Source organism: Anabrus simplex, chromosome 7 (assembly GCF_040414725.1).
Source record: "Anabrus simplex isolate iqAnaSimp1 chromosome 7, ASM4041472v1, whole genome shotgun sequence".
NCBI lineage: Eukaryota > Metazoa > Arthropoda > Insecta > Orthoptera > Tettigoniidae > Anabrus > Anabrus simplex.
The window spans coordinates 129,506,083-129,526,855 of NC_090271.1; the positions used below are offsets into that span (position 1 = coordinate 129,506,083).

The following is a 20,773-nucleotide window of genomic DNA, read 5'->3' on the forward strand; positions in this document are numbered from 1 at the left end:
TTTCAAGATGGACATACAAAATTTATATTTAATTTAAATTTCTCCCTTCTTATGCAAAAGGGAACAAGAAAACATATTTCTGCTGTGCCAAATATCACACAATAACAGCTTTACAAAATACATAATGTTTCTACAACGGCAAACGTACAGCTAATTTCACACACCAATTACAAAATAGTACCATACATGTTTGGTGATACACATAATGTTAATTGCTGTTCTCATTTACAATAATTCAAGGTTTTGTGGGTCAATCTTGTTGCAATTAGGCGCAAATGAACATGTTACAGATAAGCGTAAACAACTTCACAAGTTCTCATCTGAAATGCCTGCTCGTAACCTCGGTTTGTTAAGTTTTAATATTGAAAAGAATCTTTCACATACATAGCTAGAACCGAACATACTCATAAGTTTAACGGCCTCGTGATGAAGGCGAGGAAATTCATTATGGGGAAAGTTTTCGTAGAATTTGGTCAAGTTTCTTGCAGCAAAGAACTTGTCCCTCAACCACACATTGCACTGTAAATCAATTAAGTCCAATTGTAAGTTAGTTGGTGTGCTATTCAATGAGATAGCAAATGGCCGTGGAAAGAAATCACACACAGGAAACAAAACTGAAAGTTTGTGAAATCTGTTTACAAACTGCTCTTTCACTTCTTTTAGAGCACATACTGTCTGGCTCCATGGCTAAATGGTTAGCATGCTGGCCTTTGGTCACAAGGGTCCCGGGTTCGATTCCCGGCAGGGTCGGGAATTTTAACCATCATTGGTTAACTTCTCTGGCACGGGGGCTGGGTGTATGTGTCGTCTTCATCATCATTTCATCCTCATCATGACGTGCAGGTCGCCTACAGGCGTCAAATCAAAAGACCTGCACCTGGCGAGCCGAACATGTCCGTGGACACTCCCGGCACTAAAAGCCACATGCCATTTCATTTTCAGAGCACATACTTCCTTTTCAAACTTAGTGCTTTCACAAACAGTTGCTAAACTAGGAAAATGTGCGGCATTTGACGATTCTAACTGACCTGCCCACAGAGTAAGTTTGGTCTTGAAAGCTTGTACTTTTTCTGTTAGGTTAGTGATGAGATTATTTTCTCCCTGCATACTGATGTTCAGAGCATTTAGATGCTCTGCGAAGTCCACTGAAAACGTTAGGTCCACTATCTAAGATACGTCTTCCAAATTTCGTTCTTCTTTTCCCTTCGTTTTTAGAAATGCAACTATAGCTATTTGAAAATAATAAATGAAGTTTTAGGACCTTACCGTGACAGTCACCGTACTTTGCTGTGATATGGTATGTCATCGTATTGCTCACCAATTTCCTCCAGGAAGTTATTGAACTGGCAATGAGTCAAACCATGCGATCTCAAATAATTCACTGTTTTAACAACAACGTTCATCACGTCTTCTAATTTAATGGATTTAGCGCAGAGCGCATCATGGTGTATGAAGCAGTGGATTCCGCACATAGAGTCTTCTGTGCGCCCCATTTTTTTCCGTGGAAGAGCCACAAATCCCTTCCGCTCTCCCTGCAATCCTGCTGCCCCATCCGTCGTATCAGAAACAAGGTGCTCCCAGCCTACACCAACAGCATCAATTGCTAATTCAACGGCATTTAAAATGTCTTCTCCAGTTGCTGTGTTCTTTAATGGCACGAGGGCCAAAAGGTCTTCTGTAACTTTTAGATTTTTGTCGACTCTCCGCACGTATGTTACTAATTGAGCAGTATCAGAAATGTCCGTTATCTCATCTAATGTGATCAAATACACTACAAAAGTTTGAACATCTTGTATTAATTGGCAATAAATGTCACCTGCTAACACATTAATTCGGCGAGTCTTGGTTTGTAAAAAGTTTCAAACAAATTTATTAAAAACCACCAATCCAATACTTTACAATCTTTAAGTTTAAGATACAACTATTACATAGATGTTAAAATGGGACATGTTTCGCTTAAGCTTTGTAAGCATCTTCAGCCACACTTAATCTTAAGCTGTCAGGGCCCTGAACTGGGTTCCTTATTAAAGTATAATACATGCTTTAATACAATATAAAACAGTCATAAAAATCTAGTCTGTGGAGAAAGCGATGCTTAAATGTAACTAAAATTCAATAATAAACTTGTTATAGTATTGTATGTACATGGAATGAATACTAGTGTTTGTCTACAAAAGTACAAGTTGGTTATTTGTAGAACGAGACATAGTCATAATGATCTGACATACAATTGGATTGTACAAATTATTTGATATTAATGAAGCGTGGATTAAAATATCGAAAAATAAATCTTCGAACGTTGTTGAATGAGAATCAGGTAAGTTCAAAAGGCGCTTGAAGCATCAGTATAGAAGTGTTATGTCTCCTTCTAGAATAATCTTTGTAATAGATTGTGGTCGTGAGCTGTCTGGTGTAGATTCAACAAATAGGGTGTTCAATAGAGCCTTAGATGTGGGATAATACACAATGTGGTACGAGTTGAAAACTGAAATGTGTAGGAAAAATAAATATAAGTATGTAACACAGAGAACATTCTATTAATGAGTGGAAGTTTAACAATGCTTACCCCTAGTGTTAACAGACAGGTGACTAGCCTTATTGGTTGTTCGTGACAATATGGCAGGGGTGTGTCTGTAAAGGCGGAGAATGAGTCAGGAGAGGGGAGGTAGGCGGAGCATTGAGGATATTAGGAGTAGGCAGAGGGGGTGTGGCGTGAATCGGTGACTTGGTAATGGCTACTATAGTGGAAGGGTAATTACTGGCATGTTTATAATTAAATATTTCCATGAAATTATTTGTATTTATGTTAAAAGCTGTGAGTAATTTAGGGATTTGTTCAATTAATGAGCTATTTGTGTCGAAAACATCGTTTAGATTACTATTAATGTTATAATGCTGATCTAGAAAAATGTAAGCGTTTTCAAACTCGGTCATCAGTTTACTCTTGTTGACGTGTTTTATAATATGAAGGTCTTGTTCAATCGTAGTAAAGTTATGGACGGTATCCTTCATATGATTGCTCATAGCGGAATATTTTCTATGTTTTGAAGCATTGTAATGTTCCAAATATCTAGTTTGTCCAATGTACGTAAAAGTACACTGGGCGCATTTGAGTCTATAAATTCCGGAATTCGAAAATTTATTGTGTATTGAATGAATTTATGGTACTGGAGTTAGAAAATATATTACGATTTGTGTTTAGAGTTTTATACGCGATTTTGACGTCATATTTCTTTAGCGGATTGGTTAAACGATATATAGCCAAGTTAGTAAAGGTAAAGGTGGCAAAACTTGTTTTTTGGGTTTTTCAGGGGTTAATTTTGAAGTGGTTCTTAGTTTGATTTTACCTATAATTTTATTGACCATATCTGGTTTGTAGCCGTTGAGTTCAGCTAAATCTTTAATGTAACCAAATTCTTTCTTTCTGTTAGCATTAGAAAGTGGGATTTTTAGAGCCCTGTGAATTAAACTGTAAAAAGTCGCCTGCTTATGCGAATGTGGATGCAAAGAATCATTCTTTATAGTCAACGGAGCGGACGAAGGTTTCTTGTTAAATTTAAATCCAAGAAATTCAAAGAATTATTGGATTCGTCTTCTTTAGTGAATTTGATATTAATGTCCAGGTCACTGAGGTACTTTAATATATTATCACTGTTATTTTGATGTTTGTTGATAACGAATGTATCGTCTACAAATCTCATCCACAATTGAAGACCATTGATTCAGTTAATTATCTTATTCATTTCTAGGTTGTCCATGAAAATATTGGCAAGAATACCCTTTTGATGGTAGATTTTGTCGTTAAAAGTGAAAAAGTTATTGTTTACAACAATTAGATTGATGAATTCTTCTATTTCGAATTTACCTAAGTTATTCTGGTTTGAAAGATTAGTTTTAATGATACTGATAGTTTCGTTTATAGGTATATTCTAATACATATTTACAATGTCATATGAAACCGTTATATGATTGTGTTGTTATTTAAATTTAAGAGAGTGTTTCACAAAAATCAATGGAATTTTTGACATAGGCAAAGTTATTAAATTTAAAGTGTTTACTCAAGAAACTGTGTAAGAATTTTGAGATATTGTAGGTGGGGCTGTTTCTGCAATTTATGATAGGGTGTACGGGTACTTCGTTTTTATGAATTTTTGGTAAGGCTTTGGCCGTTGGTAAGCTTAGGATTCATTAAAATAAGCTTGTGGCATTCGTGTTCTTGTAAAAGAAAGGACAAATTTTTCAATAAATTCTTTAAAACTCGTTGGATTTTAGGGATTGGGTCTTTATTTATTGATGATGATGATAGCAAACACTCGTAATCGAGTAGGTTTGTCTTCTGGTAGTTACACAATTTGCCACAGTGATGACAGGTAATCCCAGGTGGAGCAGTCATGTTATTTCTATGTCTCCTCAGCACTTCTTTTTCTTTCCTACGTTGCCCGCTGTACAACGGCGGTTTTCTTCCAAAGACAGTGTGCCGTAATGGACTAGCGATCTCCAGGATGAACGGTCAAGCGCTAAGTTCTCCCAGTTATCAACATCAATGTTACATCTCTTCAAGTTAGCCTTGATTACATCTTTAAATCGCTTCCTCTGACCGCCTACACAGCGTTTACCCACTGATAGCTCAGAGTAAAACACTTGTTTGGGAATGCGATTATTGGGCATGCGAACTACGTGCCCTGTCCATTGTAGCTGGCATCTTAAAACCATCAATTCTATACTGGTGGTGTGTGCCTCTTTAAGAACGCTGATATTTGTGCGCCTGTCTTGCCAAGTTATTTGCAGTATTCTCCTCAAGCAACGTTGATGATACTGTTCCAACTTCTTAAGGTGTCGACTGTAGCATGTCCAGGATTCAGATCCGTAGAGTAAGGTTGGAACTACAACAGAATTGTACACAAGAATCTTTGTTGTGATACTGACATCGTGATTGTCAAAAACTCGAGATCTTAACTTAGCAAAGGATTTATTTATTATGGTATATGTATTAGCAGAAAAAAAAAAAGTCTTTAGTTTTTTGATGTAGTCATCTTTATTAAGCAACACGGTTGTGGAACCTGTATCTGCTTTCGTAACGATTATATTCTTCTTAATTTTCTCTTGATCTCGTGTATCTGTTTTTCAAGAATCGGATCGGAGTTGGATCTTATGTCATGTACCGACCTCCCCAGGGCTCAATCCGCCGGACTGTCAGATGAACAGCAGCCGGGATTTGCAGCCGAGATTCGATCTCAAGGTGTCAAGGGAAATAAACTAGTATCAGAGTAATAACTAGTAATACGGGACGGGACACCTTGTAATGTCAGAGCATTGTATATTAATTATAACTGAGACTTTAATAATTGGAAAGAAGGAACATTTCAGTAAGTTACTAGTAGTAGAGAGTCTTAGTCAGGCAGAGAGTTTGTGAAACGCGCCTACAATAACATGTTGACAACAAGCGGATGTTTGCTTGTTTGTGTATTGACAAGCAGAGTCTAATAGTTGGTATAGGAGCCGGCAGCTCGCCGACAAAAGAGCACAAAGCCAGTGCAGTTGTACTCTAGTAGAGACAAGGAAACAAAAGTGCAAGGAAGGACAGAGGCAGTAGTACCCAGAGAGCAGCACTTACTGAGACAATTAGTTCAGAACAGTAACTGAGGGCGCCACCTACAAGGCGAGCAGCCAGGTAACGCACATGGGCCCAACCCCTAAGGTAGTGGGAAGGGACCGACCTTTGCTTCTAGGAGAGCAGATAAAACCCTAAGCCAAGATGGCGCGGGGCTCTCTCTCGACCAGTAATTCGTACTCTTAGGACCAGGCTCCTTCGAGCAGTCAGTCGTGACAGTGAAGTTGTACTTAAATGCCGCAAGGCAGAGAATTTGGACTTAGTGCGTAGCCGTAGGGTAGGCTCATGAAGCAAGCTCTTGTCAGACCGACTTATTCAGAACCTGTAAGTGAAGTTGTATATAGTGTACATAGCCGTCCTGAGTAATAAAGGACAGTGAAGTTTATTCATCTTTTATTTCGGGAGTTGCGGGACAGAGTTCGCACCTACATTTACCTCCCTACTTTACCGCTCAGCAGGACAGGTAATACACCAACTCCAACGGCCTGGTGACCAACCAACTAGAACGTCTCACAGGACAGGTAGGTCACGACACTTAGTTCATTTGCTAAAGAAGGGAGTTTCTTTTTTATTTCATATTTGACATCATTTTGTTTATCAACGGGAAGTTTTGAAATATTGGACTCAATTTCGGCAATTGTGGTGATAAATCATCCGTATTATTAGGATTAAGCCAATTGAATTTCAACCCTTTATTTAGGAGAGCCATTTCACTGTCCGAAAAACTAGTGTTGGCCAAATTAACTGTCATGGGAATATCGTTTAAATGAGGCGAATGTGACTTGGTTGTTTTAGAGGAGTTAGCCAGTTGTGTGTACTTTAGAAGTTCCAATTTCTTAGCCAGGGTTTCTTGTTTTTTACTTATTATAACTGATACTTTGCCAATAACAAATTTGGAAAAAGAGTCCCATTTTAAGGGGGGCATACTCGAAGAAGTTTCCAAATGTGTTCTGTAAAGTTGTTGATTCAGAAGCGATTTCTTTTTGTAATGTAATTTGACCTCATTTCTCAACCAAAGATCATTAACTCTTTTCTGGGTGTTTTGTAAATTATGAGAAGGAATGGTTTTTCTTTGTAAGTGACTTAAAAACTTTGGAATTAATCCAAGCTTCAAACATTCTTTTAAAAAATAGATATCGCTACAAATTTTGTAGACCGCCGTGTGCAGTAAACATTCTCAAGAACTGTTTAAAAATTATTTGTATAAAGCTTTATTTGTTTCAAATTCATGCTGATTGAAAATTTTTGTGGTAACAGTGGTTGGACAGGAAAAGGCTTGAAGTCAATGAGAACTAAAAGAAGAACTTTTGGAATTTTGTTTTGTATTATGTAAAGAAGACTTTTATTTGCTTTTGAGTATGTCTTCATAAATAGGGCTGTAAACTTTTAAGACTAAGTACTGTCTAATAAATACATATGTTTCAAGTAAATGTTGTCATAAATTTGTTCCCTAATTATTTCTTGTAAAACTTGGGTGTACCTTTTACATGAGGGCACGTGGTATGCGAGCAAATATGGTATAGTCAGAAATTAATTATTCAAAATACAACAATTTACATCTTGATCTTTCAAAAGAAGGGAATAATTTATTAAATAGACTGAAATAAACATAAACAGGCTGAGAAACCTTGGGTGGAGAAGCAGAAGACAACATCGGAGGACAGGCAGATAATGGTGAGTCTTCATCTGCAGACAATGTCACTTCTTCTTCTGATGACACATAATTTGGAGTCATACCTCCAGTTCCATGGAAAGAAGCAGACCGCAGGACTGGATTTTGATGACTGAAATAAGTTTAGAGAAGAAAAAAGAAAATTACATTTAAAACATTATTTAAATGTCTCTTCTGGTGCATGCATTTGTAATAATTGGAGCTGGGTTTAGGAAAATGAAGTGACTAGGCCTTTGTTAAATGTACCATCTTATGATTAACCCATGCTCTAAATGGTGGGGTACAGACAGATGAATGGGCAGGGAAGGTAGAACTGTCATACAGGTACACACGAATCTCTTCTCCTTCAATCTTCCAGCTAGATGAAATAAACTTGCTGTAGAAATATAAGTCTATTTCCCATGCATTTCAACAGAAATGACAAATAACAAGCATATTAAAGATCAATAATAAATGAACGAGTTGCCTCTTTCAGTAGCTTCTCGTGACATGTTATAAAAAGGAAATAAACAAGCGTATGGATGTGGATCACATACAGAAAGACTGGAACATGGAAAGGAACATAAGTTAACAACAAAATAATGACAGGCTAGCATAAGAAGATAGAACAAGTAGAGACAAGGACATATATGAAAACACACAAGGACAAGTTCCTCTGTGTATGTTCCTGTTTAATTACCGTACTTTCAACGTAAAATTTATATCTGAATTTTTGTTTGCTCCTTTTTCATTACTTACACCATGTGTTGAGTTCCTTTTCTCCTTCTATATTCACCTAATGTTACTAGTTTTCTACAACATATACATTTATTATCTTTCTATACCTTTCCTTCCTTTATTTGTCCAGTATTCTCCTTATCTCAATCTTCTTGCATCAAGAATGAAGATCTTTCAACAATGGCCCCCTTGGAGAGAGAGAATCTTGGCCTGGATGAAGCCGGGGAGCAGAACTGAGCTTTTTAGGGCTGAGAAGGAATAGATACACAAGAACAAGAAGGAGACTGTTGAGAAGAGTGTCAATCATTGTGAATAAGGCAATGTATAAATAGGTGGATACAATTCGTTCTTATCTTCTTAGTTTTTTAGATTTGTCCTCGTCTCATCTTTCTATTGCTTTCTCATCTATAAATACTGCCTTTCAGTACAATCCTTACTTCTAACATCCTATTCTTGTTTATAATCTTGCAACATGTATGGATATCTCGAGTATATTCTATTATTTATAAACAAAGAAAAGGTTGAATAAATGAAATCTGAGACAAGTAGGCACCTCATAACATAGCATGAGCAACAACTCAGGGAGAGTCAAGTGTTTCTGATGTCACATCATCTAAACTGCATTCTTGCCTCCAATGCTAAGATACAAAAATTGAGACCTATACACATGATATACGCTTTTGGGCTTATGCCGTGTCAAGAAAATAAGGTGAAATTCTTTACATTTTGCAGAGAACTGTGCTCTGCATCATCAGAAGAAAATCTCGACTGTCTACGAGAAAGGCTTCTTAAACAATGAGCTTTTGAATTTAGATGTTATAATAGTAGCGGAAATGGTACGTTCATTTCCACTTCTATTATAACGTCTAAATTCAAACGCTCATTGTTTAAGAAGCCTTTCTTGTGGACAGTCAAGATTTTTTCCTGATGACGCAGAGCACAGTTCTCTGTGAAACGTAAAGAATTTCATCTTATTTTCTTGACACAGCATAAGCTCGAAAGCGTATGTCATGTCTATAAGCACGGGCCGCGAAACCATCAATGGCAAAATTGAGACGTATGTTGGGACTGCCGTGTGCAGTAAACATTCTCAAGAACTGTTTAAAAATTATTTGTTTAAAGCTTCATTTGTTTCAAATTCATGCTGATTGAAAATTTTTGTGGTAACTGTGGCTGGACAGGAAAAAGCATGAAGTCAATGAGAACTAAAAGAAGAACTTTTGGAATTTTGTTTTGTGTTATATGAAGAAGACTTATTTGCTTTTGAGTATGTCTTAAACTGTTATTCAATTCTGAACTGGTGAACATTTAAGGATGGATTTTTCTGAAGATCCTGATGCAAAATTTTAGGTTTTATAGAATGTATTGTGTAATTGTGGTTTAAAACTAGTGAGGCAGGGTGTGAGTATATTTCCAGTCACTTCCTGTAGTTTGCTGGTTTATCAGAAAGAATATTAGTACAAGTATGAAGGATAAGTTCTCAACCTAATCAATATTTTATTTTACATAATGTCAGTATCATTTACATAAAAAGACAGTACCAGTTTCGACCTGTAAACAGGTCATCTTCAGCTGCTAGAGAACCTATTAATAGCGACTGTACAGAGTATATACTACTACAATTAAAATTAAACAAGGATGCCATTAAATAAACATGAATGCCACTATTCTAAAATTACTTAATGTTAAGATATATACATATTGTACCAGGAAAGCCTATGTCCTGGCCCATATCAATCGAAAGAAACGTTATTCCAGCATAAAATATCCGTCCGACGTACGAACATTTAAATAAAGGAATGTTCCAGCAGGTACCACACTTCACGAGTGCACTAGGCGAAGTCAAGTGACGTCACCTGTCGCTCGAAGCTCACCTCCCCTAGACATATTTCACGAAAATAATTTTCTTTTCGCAAGCTTTTCAATGCCTTAACCAATTTCAACGGGACAAACGCTGAATTGTAGCGGACGTCATAAAAGTTAATCCCTGTGAATTTCGAATTAATCCATCCCACGGTTGTTGAGTTATAATAATTTAAAGTCTAAGGAATTTATACACTCACGGTCACATGGCCAAGAGAAACCACCCCTCCCAGCGCCGGCATATATATGTCAAGGCTAACAAGCAGAGCAGGGCAGTACAAGGACGAGTACACAGATGTGTGTGAGTGAGACAGAGGAGAGACCTACTCTCGTACAGTATGTCCGCGCAGTCACGGTGAAAGTACTTGCCGTCGCGTTTCCGGAACACGAAGTTATATTGCCGACAAAATTATAAAAAACGCCGCACTGTATTTAGTACATCGCGTCGCGACTACAGTCTAATTCTAAAGACATTTGAGAATATAATACGAGTGAACTTATTGAAGTGCAAATACCAAATATTTAACATTCATTACGTGTAGACTTAGTTTACTTCACATGATATTGAACTTCTACAGAAACTAATGTGTAGAATTACCAGAACTCATTTCTTTTCGAGTATTGGAACTGTATTTCTTTATTCACGCCATATTAGTATATGACTTACAGTAGTAAGCTGGGTGATTACTAAGACCTTTTTCTGAGGTAATATGACGTTATAATAACAAGATAATCAGAAAAATAATCCTTAGTGACTTAATGACCCGTGTTCAAAGACTGTGATTATAGACTATGATTTGCCTCTTCAAGTGTGAACTGTGTAATTATGGACGTTTCAGTAACGACTTTAAATAGTATTTCATACAGGAAGGACTGTGATTATTCATTTAACGTCTTAAAGTTCAATTACGCCATAAACTGTGTTCAACAGTAAATGACAGTGTCAGTGATAACTACTCGCACTAAGTGAATTTTTCGTGTGCAAAAAATCACCTTAACGAGCTGCAATTCTACATGATCCAGTTCCAGCCATCATCACCTCATCGGGGACGTCAACATGGTGTGTTAAGGGAACATCGCCGACCCTGATTCTCCACGGAACATTCCAGATGTCCATCCTTCAACATTTGTAGCAACATTTCTTTCATTAAGTGAGTAGTAACAAACTGACTAAAATTTTCTCATTAATTTTGAACAGTGGAAACTTCAGTGGCGCGTGTGAACAAATATTTCAGAGTTCTCATAGTTTCTCAGAAGTGATTAATTTAATTTCCAAATTTAACTTTCATATCTCATAGAAAGACTTTAGGCTTTTCAAGTGTGCTATACATCAAGGTTTACAAACTGAAAAACTGAAAACTTTTAACAGAAATTTAATTTCTCATGTCAATTTGCAATTTCAAGTGTGTGCTCATAATTAGAAAGACTTTAGGTGGAAATCTAATACCTCATCTTCTCGCATATGAAAGACTTTGGAATCAGTGATATTCATTTAATTTTCATGAACAGAATTCAGGAAGATTACGTTCAAACTTTTAATTTCAATGCCAGATTTGAGTCCAATAATCATATTGCAGGGTGAAGAATTAATAAATTGTTTAAAAAATTTTTTTTAACCATCTATTATTCACTCTGCGAGTCTATCCTACTCTGTATCGGCTCCAAAACCAAGTTCCACTCCCTGAGGTCCTACTCATGCCCTTTCCCCAAAAACTTTTCCTGGTACAGAGAGGATAGAATATATAACAGATGGCGCCGCAACTTCAGGGGCTCGATTTGGAGCCGTGCTATATAATAGATGGCGGCCAACTTAAAAGGGGCTTGATTTGGAGCCACGCCAAAAATAATAGAAGGCGCTGCACATGATTAGGCCTCGATTGGAGTCACGATACCAGATATAATAGATTGCCGCAACACTCAGGGTTCGATTTGCGTCATAATAAATTTCAAATTGAGTACAGGATTCGACTGCAACTATTACGAACACGAAGAACTTGTTGTATTTGACTTATTCGAATATTCCGGAAACATGGATAACTTACTCGCAGCAATCGAAGCTCTCAGGCTTAGTATTAACTATCAGAATGCTAAGATCGATAGGTCTAATAGCCAGATAGATCGAATTAATATGCAAATGGTAGAGTCCCATAACCAATTACAGGCGCAGATAGTTGACTCTAATTCTCAATTGAAGACATGGATGGAAGAAGGGCTTAAGTCAGGTTGTGGCGTTATTCGGTAAATTGCATATATACGTTCCTTGGAGGCTGTTCTAAATTCTACCTAAATGGCTTCTCGGTAGTGTCAAGAAATGGCGTGTGATGTGCTATATTGAGTTGCGCCGTTCTTCCAAATATTGCTCGTGCCCGACTTAAAATACGCTCCAATGCTGACTTAGGGCGAGCCAGCAATCATCACTCATCAGAAGCAAAACGGCTGATGCAGGAGTAATGTCAGGAGGAGAAACATCTGATATTTCAGCAGATGACAGTGAATATTTACCAAATGAAACCTCAGATGATTCGGATACTAAATCCTTACTATCAGAATGATCTGCCGTTCTCAGCCCACTGTCATTTGCAACACCACAAACTAAAGGACTTCAGTTTTCAATTCCAAAGTATGTCATATTATGTCACTCTCCTGAAGGAACTGTATCAGGAAGCCAGAATTATAATATTACGTTTCATGACAAGTTTCAATTATTGAAGGATATATGGTCTGTAAGATAATTTGGATAGCTTTCCAGTCCCTTGTGTAGGTATTGAACCCAGAAAATTAAAAGTTGTTAAAGATTTAGTAAGCTTTCTATGCGCAGGCGCACGTGCATGGTTTGAAAATATTTTCCGGGGAGCTGAATCTGTGGGCGTAGGAAATTCTCGATATAGTGACTCCCCTAATAATATGTTGTGCCCTGTCAAATGTTCTAACCTGTAAAACTTGTCTACATGCTTCCAACAATGTAAAAAACATTAATTTTCAATGAAAATGTTTCTTGAAAATGGAATAAGGGCGTAACTCCAAAATACAAAATTGACAACAAACCAAAAAATGTATAAATATTTTTGATGTACATATTATGAAATAATCAAGAATGTAGTTAAGTATCATATACCACAGTTTTGTATTTCTGAGAAAAGTGTTTGATGTTTAAATTCTTTAAACTCATTTATCTCAAAAGAGTGTTTTTTGAGTTACGCCCTTCTTCCATCCATGTCTTCAATTGCAGTCACAACTACAGGCGCAGATGGTAGAGTCTAATTCCTAATTACAGGCTCAAAATACTCAACTACAAGCGCAGTTAACTGAGTCAAATAGCAAGGTCGAAGACTTAACTTCTAAAATTGACAGGACCTTGGGTTTGCAGAGGCCGATAAAGTCATTAATAAAAGGCTCACTGAATCCAGTGCCCTTATCGAGCAACGATTCCGTGAAGCTGGAACTCGCCTCGAAAAGAAACTTGCTGATTCTAGTGCACAATTCGAAGCCACATTGAAAAACATGCGGGATCAGTTTGTTGAAGAAGAGTCTATCAAGGAAGAAATAAAGACAGAGGTCGTCAAGTCTTTAGACAAAGATCTTAGAAATGTTCTTCCTTCTGTTCAAGCATTTTCCACCGAACTCAAAGATTTACGGACTGAATTTCAAGAATCCCATCGTAACATCTCACAAGCTCAAGTAAAGCTAGCTCAGGTGCAGGAAAACCTGCGAGATGCATTAAAGAACGACGTGGGTAAATTACGAAGCGAGATAGGATTAATTAAGAGCACGCAAGGAGAACTCGACAAGCGTATTACAGGACAGCTAGACAGCACTCATACCCAGATAGCTGCTTTCTGTAAAGACGTACAAGTCATTAAAACTGACTTGAGAAATGAAATAAAAGATTTAGACGCCTCAATTAATTCCAAAATTGAGAATTTGTCTGAAGAAGTGAATCAAATTAAACTCAAAGAACATACAACTGACGTCACAATTCCTGGTTCATCGAGGGAAGTACACAGCACAACAACCCTCATTAAAGTACCAGATGACAAACCAGTCAAATTTTCAGGATGTGACGAGTATACTGCTCGAGAATTTTTGTTAAATGTCGACGATTACCTGGAAGAGAATAGGGTAGATGACGATAGAAAACTTAGAGTAGTATCCAAGCTTCTAGAAGGACGAGCCTTGTCATGGTTCATAGCTTTTAAGAGCAACTTTAAAAACTATGACGACTTTAAAAAGGCACTTCTTAAACGCTTTTGGGATTCTGAAAGACAACACCTCGTCAAGATGCAACTCTACTCTAGTAAATACAATACTTCAGTCAATACTTCCCGATATTCAGATTATTGTTTAATACAATTTAAAAAATTACAGTTTTTAGATCCACCTTTGCCAGATATCGAACTCATTCAAATCGTGACACTTCAATATCTGCCTCATGTTCAAGAGATACTAGTCGCTGCCAACATTAAAACATTGGAACATTTCGACGCTACTTTGCGCAGGTTAGATACGGCTAATATCCAATCTAGTCCAAAAACTAACAGGAGTCGAGAAATAAATACGAACTCTGCGGAAATAAAACCGCCGGAGAGAGAGGAACCCAGGACATGTGAAGAAGGCAGATTAAGCCCTACCAACCCAACCAGATTCTGGAATTTTAGACGCCAGAGGAATCAGGATAGACACCTTTACCAACCTAGGAATTCATGGAGACAGCGTGAAAGCACTCCTGAAGAAAATCGTGATTCCAGACGACGAGAACTCGAAAGTAGATGGAAGGATACATGGGAATACGTCAGGGAGAGAAATCGTAATCTTGATGAGCTTGGAGCCACTTCCCTGGAATACCAACGTCAATTCGGACCAGGAGAACAAAGATCACCTGATCCTGAATCAACAGGCGCTATTAAAAAAAAAAACGCCGATCTCACAATAGGGAGATTGACTACAGAACACGATGAGGACGAGATATCAAACTATTGTACTGCTGTTATCGATTACTGGCACATTGACGATTCCGAATTACTATTCGAAGACGCACAAACACCAAGGCCAATTATTACCCGTTCATTACCTGTCATAACAGTACGCACAGGCAACCTACAGGTGATTACGCTCATCGATTCTGGAGCGCAAACTTCTTTAATTTCTGATAGGCTTGTAGACTCGCTTAAAAATCAGAACAATGTTTTGTTATTGCCTGCAGCTCAGATCAAAGTAAGAGGGATGGTTCCTGATAAAGTTGTTAAGTGTAAATCCCAGGCATTTTTAGAGTTTGAAATTAACAGTCAGACATTCGAACACATATTTTTGGTAGTATCACGTCTTAACTTCAACTTAATACTTGGATCAGATTTTATGATCAAATACAAAGGAACCATTGACTATGACGCCAACCTCGTAAGATTACAGAATAATTCCGTAGGACTACAGCTGGTAGGATGAAGCGACCTGGAAATTCAAGAGAATGGAGCCAGTTTCGAAGAAGCCAGTGGTGACATTATTAAGCCCGCTGTAAGCGAGGTTGCGCCAGCCGTAGCAGAATGTAGAAAGGGGGACTAAAGTGAGGATGATGCAGAGTCCCTATTCAATGAGAACTCCATCATAAGTCCGGATTATATAATGTCAGTAGCCAGTGTGGTTGAAGATCCAGAAATTAAATTAAAATTGGAGGAGGCTAAAAATGATGTTCTACAAAAATTTGCATGTGTGTTCGATGACAAGCCTGGAGAGATAGCTGGCTACGAATATCATCTTGATGTAAATGATTTGTCCCCTTATCAGAAGAAACCATATCCCGTCCCGGAGAAATATCAAGAAGAAGTTCGTGACTTAATTCATAAAATGACAGATGATGGGATAATTTCGCCTTGCGTAACTAAGTACCTGAATCCATTGGCCATAGTGCGTAAGCCTAACGGCGGTATCAGGATTTGCCTTTATGCGAGGGTCCTAAATGACCGAATGACCTTAGAATATGACCGTCCTCCATTACTTAAGGATATCATCAGAAGATTCCACGGCATGATTCCTTGACGGAACTTCTTCATATTATCATATAAAATTGGATGCTGAAAGTAGACTTTTCACAGGCTTCTTATTTGAAAATAGGACCTATGTTTTCAACAAAATGCCCTTTGTCATTAAGAATCGGGAGCTGTGCTGATCAGAGCCCTGGAAAAACACTTATCAGATGACGTAAAGGACATAACTACGATTTATGTTGACGATATTTTGATTCCCTCGAGAACTTTCACTTGTTATTCTTTAAAATAACATTTTCTTAGGATTTCGCCAAAAGTGATCTTTGCTCCAATACGGCTGATGATGACCCCTAGATGGGTCGAAACTAGTACCGTGTAATTTATAATTTTGTGAATATATTTTAGTATTGAAAAGGTGGAAACGTTTACGTTGTTATTATTATTACTTATATAACTTTCGAAGAGCACGTGAGAGATGTCAATCTGGTCCTACAGGAATTGGAGAAGAAGAATTTCAAGATAAATGCCCAGAAAAGTCAGCTTTTCCAAACATCAGTATTATTCTTAGGACATGTAATTAGTGGTGATGGAATTCAACCTAATCCTGCCAAGATTAAGATTATCATTGACTTTCCTAGACCTCAGCGCGTTAAAAACGTGAGACAGTTCCTAGGACTTTGTCAGTTCTTTTCTCAACACTGTCCAGATTATACTGAGACGGTAGCTCCTCTTCAGCAACTACTACTTAAGAATAATAGATGGAAGTGGACTGAGGAATGTGAACGAGCTTTCCTTGCCACCAAGGACATGTTGAAAAACTCTGTTAAACTAGTTTATCCGGATTTTTCTCTTCCATTCTTCATAGAGTGTGATGCCAGCTCTGTAGGAATAGGCGCAGTGCTGTATCAAGTGAGACCTGAAGATCCCGATCACAGACTTTACATCTCGTTCCTAAGTAGAAAACTACGACCTCACGAAAAGTCCTATACCATAACTGAACTTGAAGCTCTGGCTGTTGTTTTTTCTCTCCAGTATTGGAAGAAAATCATCTACGGCTATCCCGTTACGATTTACACAGACCATAAAGCTCTGACATTCATACTGTCATCTGAATGACGAATGAAAGAGTTTCCCGATGGGCTCTTTTCATTCAGCAGTTCAACCTCACAGTAATACACAGGCCTGGTCGAAAGAATGCCTTAGCAGATGCCCTCAGCCACAACCCTGCTGAAGTTATCGAAGTTCACGAGGTTAACATCATGAATGATGATGACGAAGAATGTCTTCGCAAACCGCGCTACCTTGCCCAGATGCAACAAAGAGACGCCAATTGTAAGGAATTAATTCGATTTTTATCAGGTTCGATTCCCGCCGAAGATGAATTCCCACGTCTCCAACGACTTTCTTCAAACTTCTGTTTACGGGATGGGATTCTTATGAAATACATTGACTTAGCCAAGACGCAATGCAGGATTTATGCACATGTCAAAATCAGGAAGGCTATCATATGGCATTGTCACTCAATTTCAGGTCATGCTGGTACGGATAAAGTTCTCAACCTTATTAAGGAAAGGTTTACATGGGAATATCTTAGGCGAGACACTAGGAGAATTTTGCGGTCTTGTGATTTATGCCAACGGATCAAACCAAATAATTACCTACTTACGGAATTTCCTAAACCGCTGATCCTGGAAAAGCCCGGAGAAATAATGGCAATCGATCTGTACGGCCCTTTGACAAAGGCGACCAGGGGGAACAGACATGTCATTGTTGTTATGGATGTCTTTTCCAAGTATACTATGCTGTTGCCTATCCAGAAAGCTAATGCCGGTAACATCTTAAGAAGGCTGAAAAAGAACATCATCCCTGAGATGGGAAAGCCTGAATACTTACTAACGGATCACGGAACGCAATTCACTTCCGTAGAATTCCAACAGGCCTTAGAAGAACTTAACATCCGTCATATCATGAATTCTATTAGGCACCCGGAAACTAACCCTGCTGAAAGAATAATGAGAGAACTCGCTAAATTCTGCCAAATTTATTGTAGCGAACATCACTGGAAGTGGATCGAGGTCTTGCCAGTAATGCAAAAGATTATAAACTCTATTGTGCATGAATCTACTAATGACATTCCTCTCAGCCTGCATCATGGGATAAAACCAGAGCGACCTTGGGACAGAATTCTACCAGCTCTACCAGATGCCATCGTGCCGCAGCAAGTTAAGATCAACGAAGCGCTGACCAGGCTAAGACATGCAGCTGCCATCAGAGAACGACGCCAGCGTAATAGGAAGTTCATAAGACCATTAAATCTTGGAGACCTTATTTTAATACGCAGACCAGCTACTTCCAACCCTGAGAGAAGGATTTACGCTAAGTTCTGTCCACTATTTGTAGGTCCTTACCGTGTCCGCACTGTATTGAGAAACGGAGCTTATGAAATTGTAAGATTGGATGGCACTTTTGAGGGTATTTATAACTCAGCCAATTTAAAACAATATGTACCACAGGAAGGGTAAAGCCTGGAAAAGAAAATCCTGCGTATTTTCTTTTCGTCAAACCAAGGGGAAGATGTACCAGAAAAGCCAATGTCCTGGCCCATATCAATCGAAAGAAACGTTATTCCAGCATAAAATATCCGTCCGACGTACGAACATTTAAATAAAGGAATGTTCCAGCAGGTACCACACTTCACGAGTGCACTAGGCGAAGTCAAGTGATGTCACCTGTCGCTCGAAGCTCACCTCCCCTAGACATATTTCACGAAAATAATTTTCTTTTCGCAAGCTTTTCAACGCCTTAACCAATTTCAACGGGACAAACGCTGAATTGTAGCGGACGTCATAAAAGTTAATCCCTGTGAATTTCGAATTAATCCATCCCACGGTTGTTGAGTTATAATAATTTAAAGTCTAAGGAATTTATACACTCACGGTCACATGGCCAAGAGAAACCACCCCTCCCAGCGCCGGCATATATATGTCAAGGCTAACAAGCAGAGCAGGGCAGTACAAGGACGAGTACTCAGATGTGTGTGAGTGAGACAGAGGAGAGACCTACTCTCGTACAGTATGTCCGCGCAGTCACGGTGAAAGTACTTGCCGTCGCGATTCCGGAACACGAAGTTATATTGCTGACAAAATTATAAAAAACGTCGCACTGTATTTAGTACATCGCGCCGCGACTACAGTCTAATTCTAAAGACATTTGAGAATATAATACGAGTGAACTTATTGAAGTGCAAATACCAAATATTTAACGTTCATTACGTGTAGACTTAGTTTACTTCACATGATATTGAACTTCTACAGAAACTAATGTGTAGAATTACCAGAACTCATTTCTTTTCGAGTATTGAACTGTATTTCTTTATTCACGCCATATTAGTATACGACTTACAGTAGTAAGCTGGGTGAATACTAAGAACTTTTTCTGAGGTAATATGACGTTATAATAACACGATAATCAGAAAATAATCCTTAGTGACTTAATGACCGTGTTCAAAGACTGTGATTATAGACTATGATTTGCCTCTTCAAGTGTGAACTGTGTAATTATGGACGTTTCAGTAACGACTTTAAATAGTATTTCATATAGGAAGGACTGTGATTATTCATTTAACGTCTTAAAGTTCAATTACGCCATAAACTGTGTTCAACAGTAAATGACAGTGTCAGTGATAACTACTCGCACTAAGTGAATTTTTCGTGTGCAAAAAATCACCTTAACGAGCTGCAATTCTACACGATCCAGTTCCAGCCGTCATCACCTCATCGGGGACGTCAACATGGTGTGTTAAGGGAACATCGCCGACCCTGATTCTCCAAGGAACATTCCAGATGTCCATCCTTCAACATTTGTAGCAACATTTCTTTCATTAAGTGAGTAGTAACAAACTGACTAAAATTTTCTCATTAATTTTGAACAGTGGAAACTTCAGTGGCGCGTGTGAACAAATATTTCAGAGTTCTCATAGTTTCTCAGAAGTGATTAATTTAATTTCCAAATTTAACTTTCATATCTCATAGAAAGACTTTAGGCTTTTCAAGTGTGCTATACATCAAGGTTTACAAACTGAAAAACTAAAAACTTTTAACAGAAATTTAATTTCTCATGTCAATTTGCAATTTCAAGTGTGTGCTCATATTTAGAAAGACTTTAGGTGGAAATCTAATACCTCGTCTTCTCGCATATGAAAGACTTTGGAATCAGTGATATTCATTTAATTTTCATGAACAGAATTCAGGAAGATTACGTTCAAACTTTTAATTTCAATGCCAGATTTGAGTCCAATAATCATATTGCAGGGCGAAGAATTAATAAATTGTTTTAAAAAATTTTTTTTACCATCTATTATTCGCTCTGCGAGTCTATCCTACTCTGTATCAGCTCCAAAACCAAGTTCCACTCCCTGAGGTCCTACTCATGCCCTTTCCCCAAAAACTTTTCCTGGTACAATATGGTACAGTTTTGGGGTTAAGGGGCTATTTCCCTGGCCCTATGATTTCTACATATTTCAAAAATTGCATTTACTGGGGTCGGAATTGCATACAGTTCTTAGTTTATCAGAATCACCGACATTCAGGCGTCAAGTTATCTGTGTTAAATGCCAATATTAAGTCCAACGGTTTATGAGATGTTTAAAGTGCATTGTTGTGCCGAAAATATGCGGGGGCATCGTGTTCCTTAGAATAAGAGGTTCAGCAGCCAGTTCACAGACACATAGCTTATACTCAGACTATATCACTGCTGAAAAATATGTTAGTGAGTGCCACTGTTCTAAAAAAATACCATTAAGATATATACATATGGTACAGTTTTGGGGTTGAAGGGTTTTAAACTGGCCTCATGATTACTACATATTACTGAAGTTTTATTTGCTGAGGTTGAAATTGGATACATTCTTAGAGTTTATGAAGAATCACTGAC

General features: G+C 38.0%; 1 protein-coding gene across 6 annotated transcripts in view; it reads right to left on the bottom strand.

Annotated features, from left to right (window-relative positions):
- LOC136877349 (uncharacterized) overlaps positions 1-20,773 on the bottom strand; it is a 264,500-nt gene that overhangs the window by 77,038 nt on the left and 166,689 nt on the right. For all 6 annotated transcript variants that reach the window (XM_067151317.2, XM_067151316.2, XM_067151313.2 and 3 more), the window contains one exon: positions 7,239-7,395. In XM_067151317.2, coding sequence (XP_067007418.2) covers positions 7,239-7,395 — 157 coding nt within the window. The remainder of the gene's footprint in view (positions 1-7,238; positions 7,396-20,773) is intronic.